General features: G+C 52.0%; 2 protein-coding genes across 2 annotated transcripts; one reads left to right on the top strand and one right to left on the bottom strand.

The window, feature by feature from the left end:
* The first annotated feature begins 412 nt into the window (after window positions 1–412).
* C1QBP (complement C1q binding protein) lies at window positions 413–4860 on the top strand. Its single transcript, XM_069033410.1, has 6 exons — window positions 413–676; window positions 1291–1441; window positions 1829–1916; window positions 2541–2636; window positions 3273–3395; window positions 4446–4860. Exons 1-6 carry the CDS (start codon window positions 445–447, stop codon window positions 4593–4595), a joined length of 840 nt encoding a protein of 279 aa, XP_068889511.1. The 5' UTR covers window positions 413–444; the 3' UTR covers window positions 4596–4860.
* Window positions 4861–5153: 293 nt separating this feature from the next.
* Window positions 5154–9050, bottom strand: RPAIN (RPA interacting protein). The gene is made up of 7 exons (XM_069033412.1): window positions 8942–9050; window positions 8374–8553; window positions 7788–7851; window positions 7170–7284; window positions 6873–6936; window positions 6638–6772; window positions 5154–5370 (listed from the first exon to the last, which is right to left on the bottom strand). The coding sequence occupies exons 1-7, from the start codon at window positions 9017–9019 to the stop codon at window positions 5341–5343; spliced, it is 666 nt and encodes a 221-aa protein (XP_068889513.1). The 5' UTR covers window positions 9020–9050; the 3' UTR covers window positions 5154–5340.
* Window positions 9051–9142: the final 92 nt, after the last annotated feature.

Genomic DNA, 9142 nt, shown 5'->3' on the forward strand with positions numbered 1-9142 from the left:
GGTCAAGATTCCTTCCCTTTATCAATAGTCTCGTATCTTCTCATCCTGCTTTGGTAAGCACCATAAGTGTTGGGCAAGCGGTATGCATTGCTCCTAACAAACCAATCCTTAGTAAATCATTTAACCTCTGCTCCCCCATCCCCCTGATTCATAATTAGGAGTGGGACGATGTCTGGGATAAAACCTGTGCCTATCTCCCACATTCCTAAAGCTCCCTTTTGTGCCTTCACCCGCGACGGGGCCGGTACTGGTGCTCTGTCCATGCCATCCCTGCCCGTTCCATGGTCAGGGATCCGAGGAACCCGGCACGCCGTTGGCACTCTCCGTCCTGCCGGGGCCGGGACTCGAACCCGCGGCCGCGGGGCCCGCGCGGGGCCCGCCGGGGCCGGAAGCGGAGCGCGGTTCCGGGGCGGGCAGTGCTCGCCCTCCGCCGCGCCCCGCACGATGCTGCTCGCCCGCTCCCTGCGCTCCGCCGCCGCCGCCGCGCTGCGCCCTCCGCGCCGCCCGCTCAGCTCCGCGTCCCCCCGCGCCCTCCTGCCGGCCCCCGCCGCCGCGCCGGCCCTGGCGCGCTCGCTGTGGCAGCTGGGCGGCGGCGCGGGGCGGACGGCGCTGCTGCGGCCGCGGCGGGGCTCGGCCGGCCGCGTGTCCTGCGGGTGCGGCGGTCTGCACACCGAGGGTGAGCGGGGACCTGCGGGGAAGGAGCGGGGAGAGGGGACGGAGCGGGGCCGCCCTTGGGAGGGCGCGGGGCGGGCACGTGCGCTGCACCCCCCTCCGCCCTGGGAAGCACGTGGGGCGGGGGGCTTTCCCTACTCCCCCCTCTTTCCCTAACCCTCTCTTTCCCTAAGACAACTCCACCTTTCCCTAATCCCCTTTTTCCCTAAACCACCTATTTCCCTAAATTCCGTCGTCCCCTAAGCCCCTTTTCCTCTACACCCCCTTCTCTACCCCCTTTTTCACAATTCCCTTTTCCCCAAACCCTTTCCCTAACCCCCTTTTTTTCAAACCACCGTTTTCCCGAACCACCTTTTCCTACCCCTCCTTCCTTTAACCCCACCCCCCCTTTCCTTAGCCCTCTGTTTTCTTACCTCACCTTTTCTTACTCCCCTCTTTTCTTACCCCCCTTTCCCTAACTATCCTTTTGTTGTTTTCCAACCCTCCTTTCACCAGCACCCCTTTCCCTCCCCCCTCCTTTCCCTGAACTTACCCCCCTCTCCTTACCTCCCCCTTTCCTTGATTCCTCCCCTCTCCCTCACCCTCCCTTTCCCTAACCCCGTTTTCTTTCCTTGCCAGGAGACAAAGCCTTTGCGCAGTTCCTGACAGATGAGATCAAGGAGGAGAAGAAGATCCAGAAGCACAAGTCCCTGCCCAAGGTGTCCGGGGGGTGGGAGCTGGAGGTCCATGGCACGGAGGCCAAGCTGGTGCGGAAAATCGCAGGGGAGAAGTAAGTGGGGTCTGGGAAGGGTCCCCAGCACCCAGGGGTGGGTGGGTCACAGTGACCAGGCTTCTCCACATGCTCGTGCCCCAAACTACACGGGGCAGAGGCTCTTTATTTTACCACTTTGGGCCAAAGGCACTTTTTTTCACAGCAGTTTGTTACTGTATGTTGTGTTACAAAGTTTCACGTGGTCTTCCTGCTTTTTAAAAATAACAGTTCAGTAAAAATTGAAGAAGTGAGAGAACTTGGAGGGAGCAGCTTCTCTCAGGTGTGTCTTTAACTGCAGCACCTGGTTTTGTTCACCCTGTGAATTCTGAATGAGGGCTTAAAAGATGCATTTTGATGGGCATTTTTTGGATGTGTTCAAACGAATTGTTTCTGTTTCTTCTGCAGGATAACAGTTACATTCAACATCAATAACAGCATTCCACCCTCGGCTGAAGAAGACACGCAGGAACAGCAGAAGCCTGATGAGCAGGAGGTAACTAAGCCTTGATGTTCATTAATGTTGGTGACACAGAGGGAAGTTGGAATCTTGCCTTAGGGAAGCTGGAGCCTTGCCCTCAAGTGTTGGGGCTTTTTCTCACCTTTACTTGGTATTTGGGAGCACTAAGTCACAAAATGCAGTTTTTCCAGGGCTGCCTGTCCCCTGGCTGTGACCTTGCTCTCTGCTGCAGAAAGGCAGAGCAGGGTGGGAGGGGTCTATGAGGAGAAATTAGAGGAATTCTGAGACTTTCTAGCACTTTCTAGTACCAAAAGGGGCTACAGGAGACTGGGAGAGGGAAACTGTGGACAAGGGAATGGAGTGACAGGTTAAGGGGGGATGGCTTTTAACTGACAGGGAGTGGGGCTGGATTGGATACTGGGAGAGATTGTTCCCTGTGAGGGTGGGGAGGCCCTGGCACAGGGTACCCAGAGCAGCTGTGGCTGCCCTTGGATCCCTGGAAGTGTCCAAGACCAGGTTGGATGGGGCTTGGAGCAATCTGGGATAGAGGAAGGTGTCAGGGAATACCCAGTGCTGGATGGGCTGTGTTGCTGGGCTGTGCTGTGGTTGCTTTGGCTGCTGTTCAGATTCCAGTGCTGATGCAACTGTTGTCTTATTTAGCCTGAACTTACATCAACTCCAAACTTTGTTGTGGAAGTAATAAAAGATGATACAAAACAGACCCTTGTGCTTGACTGCCATTACCCTGAAGATGAGGTGAGTATCACTGTGCCCCTGTTGGATTTAACTGCTATTTGTAATCTCTTGCTTTTCTGAATCTGCACAATATCCAGTCTCCTCTTATTTCCTTCTTTTTCTTAATCACAAAAAAAAAGGCTTTATGTTTACAAGAACAGTGGGGAGGAAATGTTCCATGGCATTCCTCACATCCTGCCCTGGAATTTCTGATCAGCTGCTTATAGAATTACAGTAGAGAAGTAGGGATTAAAAAAAGGAGGGGAGAAAATAAAATTGAGAGCTTTTGCTCATGCTGGTATTTGTGGTTTATTCTGTAAATGTTAAGAGATGTTTAGCAGCCACTCCTGGCTGACAACAGTGAGACAGGCATGGGAAGACATATTTAGAACCACAGAGAAGAGGTTTTTTTATATATTTGTAAAATTCAGGCTGGTGATTTACATCATTTGCCTTCTGGCAGCACAACCCTAGAGGATTTCCTGTGTTCTGTTCGTGTCTGTGCTTGTCCTCACAGGCACGTGGTGAGAGGGGAGAGGCAGGGCTTGTCTGGCCTCCGGGCTTTTCCTGAGGTATTCCCAGCCTGGGGATGAGCTGGCTGAGTGTGCCCACTAATTGGAGCTAACTGCATGTCTTGCATCTGTTTTCCTGTCTCAGATTGGACATGAAGGAGAGGAAGAAAGTGATATTTTCACGATTCGGGAGGTCAGCTTCCAGCCCACGGGAGAAGCTGACTGGAAGGACACCAACTACACCCTCAACACGGATTCCCTTGACTGGGTAGGTGCTGCTAAAGGCCACAGACAGCTCAGCTCACCTCATCTGGCTGTCCCTCTGCTCCTGGCTTGGGAATTAGACCTGTCTGGATGTCTGAGACAGCGATTGCCCCTGCTCTGCCTCTGAGCTGGTGGTTCTGCTGCAGACCGAGGGTGTTTCCTGGTCCCAGGGTCGTGCAGTGTTGGTGGCATCACCAGGAATCGGGGCAGACAGGTGGAACTTCTTCCTTTCCAGGTTTTGCAGGCTGATTTCCCAGTGGGGAATTACACTCTGGAGATGCTTTGACACTTGTTAACCATCTTTTGATCTGTGTGTTTAACAATGTAGCTTATCAGATACCATGTGTAGATAAGGCATCTGAGTGTGGTAGCTGATAAAATACATTGTGTCCTGGTTTTCCAGGTCTGTTACAGTTGTAACACTAAAAATACGCACAAGAATCCGTGTTCTTCTCTTCTATTTTCAATGCCAGGCTTTCAGAAGCTTCAGTTTTTAGTTTGAGGCTGTCATATGTTTAAAACTGAATGTAGAAGTAAGTCCTAGAGTATATCCCCTTGAGAAGCATTCACGTTAAAATTGCTCAGTGTGCTGTAGAACATCCTACACTGATTATTCTTTTTTTCCTCTCTCTGTCCTAAGACAGGGAATTAATTAAAAATGTGTATGAAAAGGAAAAAGCAAAGTTTGTGACTGTAACAGATTTAAGCCTTTCAAACAAACTTGTACATCAGATACCTTTCCAAAGTGTTTAACAGTTCACCCCTGGGGAGACGGGATGGGCAGAGCTTGGTCTGTGTCATCCTTGACAGACTTCCCCTGGGGACTCCCACAGTCTGGGGATCATCTCCAGGGTGCAGCTCGTTTGTAGTGTTGGGTTTGGGTTTTTATGACCTGTTCCATGGTCCTTTCCATCCAACTGTTTCACCCAAGGTCAGGCCTGCCCACCTGTGGGAGCTGGGCCTGATTTTCCTGTGAGGAAGTGCCAGTTGCCATTTTAATGCACCCCCTATCCAGGTGTGTTCCACTGAGAAGGTTTTCTGTTCCTTGCTCCAGGCTCTGTACGATCACTTGATGGATTTCCTGGCTGACCGAGGAGTGGACAACACCTTTGCTGATGAGTTAATAGAGCTCAGCACTGCCCTGGAGCACCAGGAGTACATTAAATTCCTTGAAGACCTTAAAAGCTTTGTCAAATGTCAGTAGGTCAGGCTAGGAAACTTAGCTTCAAGCGTGGGTATTCCACAGTGCTGCTTCATCCAGCAATACCCAAATATATCTTCACAGTGGATACAGGGAACTTGGAAGGTGGAGAATGGGAGAAGGAGGATTCTCACTTGGATTTGGGATGTGTAGTGATGGCACAGCCCTGATCAAGTTCTCGGATGCTACGAGCCAGAATTGCCTTGCCCTGCATGGGAGGTTTTGTACAATTAAGAATGAATGTGGAAAATAAAAACTGTTCAACATATCACTGAAAAAGGTGGTTTCTCTTCTTCCTGCTGTACCAGAGCTGCCATGAAAGTGATGGCAGTGTTTGTGCCAGAGTGGCTCAGAGAGTCCTTGGAGTAGTGATCATTGCTGATGGCAGAAGCACTTCTACTTAAACTAGTGCCTCCAATTGTTGCCTGAAGGCTTTATTTAAGCTTATTGAGTTAGTTAGTTAGTTTATTTAAGGTTTATTTAAGCTCACAGAGAAAGCTGAAGTCCAACATGAGCTGTGAGATCACCGATGCAGCATTAAAGACAACACCAAGGCCAAAATAAACTAAATATATATTTATTTCAAAACATGTCCTGTGTGATTAAAAGTGCAGGTCAAGGCAATATTACTGCCTTTTGAAGTGTCTTTTTGACACAGCAGTTAGAAGTATGTACACAAGAGTCCTAGCAGCTCTGGGTGAAGTTTAGTCTTGAAGTCTTCCAGAAGTAAAGCAGCAGCTGAATCAACTTAGAGGACAATCGTCCAGGAGTCACAGACCTTCACAAAAAAGTTGAACAGAGAAGCTGTGTTAATGTTAAAAGTTCAAAATATTTGAACAAGAAAAACTCTTGAAAAAAATTCACAAAGGAGTTTTGTTGAGCACTGGCAGAGGCTGCCCAGGGCAGTGCTGGAGTCACCATCCCTGGAGGGATTTAAAAGACATATAGCTATGGCACCTGGGGACATGGGTCAGCGTGGCCTTGGCAGTGCTGGGGGAATGATTGGACTTGATCTTTAGGGGTATTTTCCAATTTAAACAATTCTATGGCTCTATTTGAAATGCTTTATCCTTAAGACTGTCCTCACACTGGTTTTACACAGCAAACCAAGTACCAGCTCTAGCTTGAGCCAAAGGGCTGCTGCGTGTTCTCTGAGACACCTGCATGAAGCTTTTGAGGAGACTTAAACAGGTAATTTTTATAATGTTTCTTCAAGAACCACTTATCTGAACAGATGGTGCACACAAGACTTAGAAGTTTATGGGGTATGCCCAGCCCCTGCCCTCGAGGGACGTCTGCTGAGATAAGGAGAGTGCTCAATCTCCCAGCAGGACTCCCCTGGCAAGGCGGCCACTTTTCAGTTACAGGGAGAAGAAGACAGACCCAGAATCTCTGGGAGACCCTGTGCAGATCCTTTGTAACCCATTGGCCTTTAATCTCTGGCACCCACCCCCTGTATCCCTATAAGAGCTAGGCCCCTGCCCCTGTGAGAGAGAGAGATGCTCATCCCTGGCCTTCCCTTCGCTGGACCAATAAAGCTACTCCGTGCAGAACAGCTACACGAGCCTCTCATCTCTCTCCCTGGTCTGGCCTGGAGGCTGCCCTGCAGAGCTGAGCTGGAATCACGAGCTGACAATCACTAAAGAGCTGACAGCCTCTGCACGGGCCCTCCAGCCAGCAGCTGAGGGAAGACACCGGGCCTCGGGAAGGCGATTCCTTTCGGGACCATCTCCCCGGACCGGTCACAGCTTCCTCGGTCAGAGCCACTGACCCCACACCAGCTGCCATAGAAGTTGTTGGCTGAAGTTAGGACACTAAATTTGACAGGTCCTTGAAAGATTCCCTAGTCCAGCAGTTAAAGGTGTGTACTTTGGAACTTCTCTTTTGTGGTTACTGGTGGTCAAAGGTAAAGCCATTTCCAAGGAATTTTTTGAAAAGACGGCCACACAAACCCCTGGGATCAATGGACTTGTGGTTTCTGCCCATGTAATTGAGACGTGGATCTAAGCAGGGATCCTTTCCAGGAACCTGACATTTACACTCACCGGGCAGCTCATGAGCAGACTGGCTTCCTCCTCCATGCCAGTGGTGACAGTGAACTCGGGGTTGTGCAAGCACCTCTGACTGTGCTCTGTCAAGGTGCTTTCCAGAAGTGACCGAAGCTTCCTTTCTGTCATATCCTGGGAATGATTAAAAGTCAGCTAAAGTTCCTGTCTGTAGCTTAAAGCTGCCTCTGCAGCAGCAGAGGTCCCACACACAACGTGCCACAGTGCAGCTTACCTGTGTGCTGATGTACAATCCACACTGGCAACAAACCAAGTGAGCCTTCACAGTCAAGTTATTCCTGGCAAGAGCAAACAATGAACATCATGACACGCAAGAACAAGAGTAGATTTTAGCAAAAAAAAAACCAACCCAAACCAGGAAAACCCAAACACCTCCCCCCATTAGATTTAGATCATTGCTCAGGCGTTTTTATTTTGTTGAAATGAACAGCAGCCTCTCTCCGCCCATTTCTAAGCCCAAACTGCTGCAGGGGAGTGGGGAATCTGATTCCAATGCCAAGGGCTTTCTTACTTCCTACATACTGGGCAGATGACCCTGTCAGTGGCATCCAGGCCGTCCAGCATGGCATTGAGACATTCCTCATCAAAGCGCAGGCTCCGCTCGTACTCCTCGATAACCGACTGCTCTGCAACAACACAGCACAGCAAAACTCCCTCAGGGATTGCCTGGGCAGCACAGGCAAAGCTGCTGGGCAGATACAGGCTGGGCTGGATACGAGTTTCTAAGAACTTTAATTCCTTTGAGTTAGATTTCTACACTTGGTGAAATCACTCCTGCTAATTCAGTTTTTCCTATGGCTCAGCTGGTCTCATATGGGTCTTTCTACTTTCCTATCAGCACTTTAGAAACATTCTGGATTGATTTATAAAGGTTCCTAGAGCTCACAGACATCTCAGTCCTGTTTCTCTGGCCTCTCTCAGAGACCTTAAAATGCCCCTTGAACTCTTAAAACTGTGAGAAGAGGTCTCAATACCTCAAAGCCTTAACACCAAGACTTCTAAGGAGGCTCTTCCCCTATATCACGTGGTTTGCTAGAAGCAAGGAGTGCAGCCTCAGCTATTCTGCATTACTAGGAAGTCAGAAATATTACATATCAAATAAGAGTCAGAAAATGTGTAAAGGTCTTACCTTGGAAGATTAGTTCTTGCTGGATCTCTTCCAGCACTGCCAGCTCATCAGGGTCCTCCAGCATCTAAAAGGTGAATCAGTCAGTGATCCTCCCATTCCAGCCACTTTCTCACTTCCAGCACCTGACTGAGCTGTCACAGCAACATAAATTCACTGTTATTCTCCTGTCTAGTAAATCCCTGTATTTGCAAACCCATGCACTGTAAGAAGCAAGCTGTACTGTAATCACATGTGCAAAGCCAGCCAGAATGGATCCAAGCACAGCCTGTCCAAAAGTTTGCTTTTTAAGGCATTCAGGTTTCATTCTCATTCTCAGGAGAGGGAAGTGACAGACAGCTATAAAAAGCACAGGTGAGCGAACCAACCCTTTGCTGTGATCCACAGGAGGAAATAAGGAAGTTACCCACTCATAGGCCCAAAGGCACTTTCACAGCTCAACACCCTGCCTGAGCTGTAGAACCGGGGAACCCTGCAGCTCTTGAGCTTTGTCAGCTCCAGTGAGAGGCTGAAGTCAGACCCGCAGGGAGCTGCATTTGATACCCCTGTATCGCACACGTGGTGTTGATGCTGGGGACCCAGCACTGACCTGCTCCATGGGCTCCTCTCCGCGGAGGCCGGGCAGCCTATCCCGCAGCTCCTGCCATTCCTGCTCCATCACCTCCTGCACCAGCAGCGCGCCCGGGGCCGCCCCGCACGCCCCGTCCCCGGCCTGCCGGTACCGGTCCAGCAGCTTGGCCCGGCTGCTCCTCAGCCGCTCCATGCAGCGCTGGGGAGAGGGGAGAGCGTCAGCGCCGGCTCGGGGGGACACGGGGGGATGGCGGGGGTGACACCGCGGAGGAGCTGTGTCCCGGGGGGCCGAGACACCGGCGATCCCTGAGGGGGACAGGGGCAGGGTGGGGTGCTGGGGGGGGCACCGGGGGGTGCGGCACGGGGCAGGGGGCGGGAGGCGGTGCGGGCCGGCCATGTCCCGGAGGGGCTGCAGGGCAGCTGGATGACAATTTCTACCGGAGGCAACGCTGGCGGCTCGCAGAGGGAGTTCGGGGCGCGTTCAGCCGCTCCAGCGGGACCAGTGCGGCCGGCCCCGGGAGACCGAACCGAGTCCAAAGGAGGAGGAAGCCCATGTCCCCCCCCCTCCCAGCCCCCTCCCCGCTCACCCTGCGGTACATCTCCCTCCAGGGCGGCCCGCCCGGGCTCTTGTACCGCGCTCGGTGCCGCTGCACCGGCGCCTCCATGGCCCCGGGCCCCGCAGCGCGCCGGAGCCGCGGGGCTCGCCGGGAAATGTAGTCCCAGGCCCGCGGCGAGCGGCGGCGGCGATTGGCCGCGCGGGCGGTGACGTCAGGGCGGCGGCGCGGGGC

Source organism: Aphelocoma coerulescens, chromosome 19 (assembly GCF_041296385.1).
Source record: "Aphelocoma coerulescens isolate FSJ_1873_10779 chromosome 19, UR_Acoe_1.0, whole genome shotgun sequence".
Lineage (NCBI taxonomy): Eukaryota > Metazoa > Chordata > Aves > Passeriformes > Corvidae > Aphelocoma > Aphelocoma coerulescens.

Bases quoted from the DNA above. Each gene is read 5' to 3' on its own strand.
- C1QBP (XM_069033410.1), top strand. From the start codon at position 445: ATGCTGCTCGCCCGCTCCCTGCGCTCCGCCGCCGCCGCCGCGCTGCGC. The intron at 1,442-1,828 runs GTAAGTGGGGTC...TTTCTTCTGCAG, and splicing joins CGGAAAATCGCAGGGGAGAA to GATAACAGTTACATTCAACA. The intron at 3,396-4,445 runs GTAGGTGCTGCT...TCCTTGCTCCAG, and splicing joins ACACGGATTCCCTTGACTGG to GCTCTGTACGATCACTTGAT.
- RPAIN (XM_069033412.1), bottom strand. From the start codon at position 9,019: ATGGAGGCGCCGGTGCAGCGGCACCGAGCGCGGTACAAGAGCCCGGGC. The intron at 6,937-7,169 runs GTAAGAAAGCCC...TGCTCTTGCCAG, and splicing joins ATCTGCCCAGTATGTAGGAA to GAATAACTTGACTGTGAAGG. The intron at 5,371-6,637 runs GTGAGTGTAAAT...TTTTTTGTGAAG, and splicing joins GTCTGCTCATGAGCTGCCCG to GTCTGTGACTCCTGGACGAT.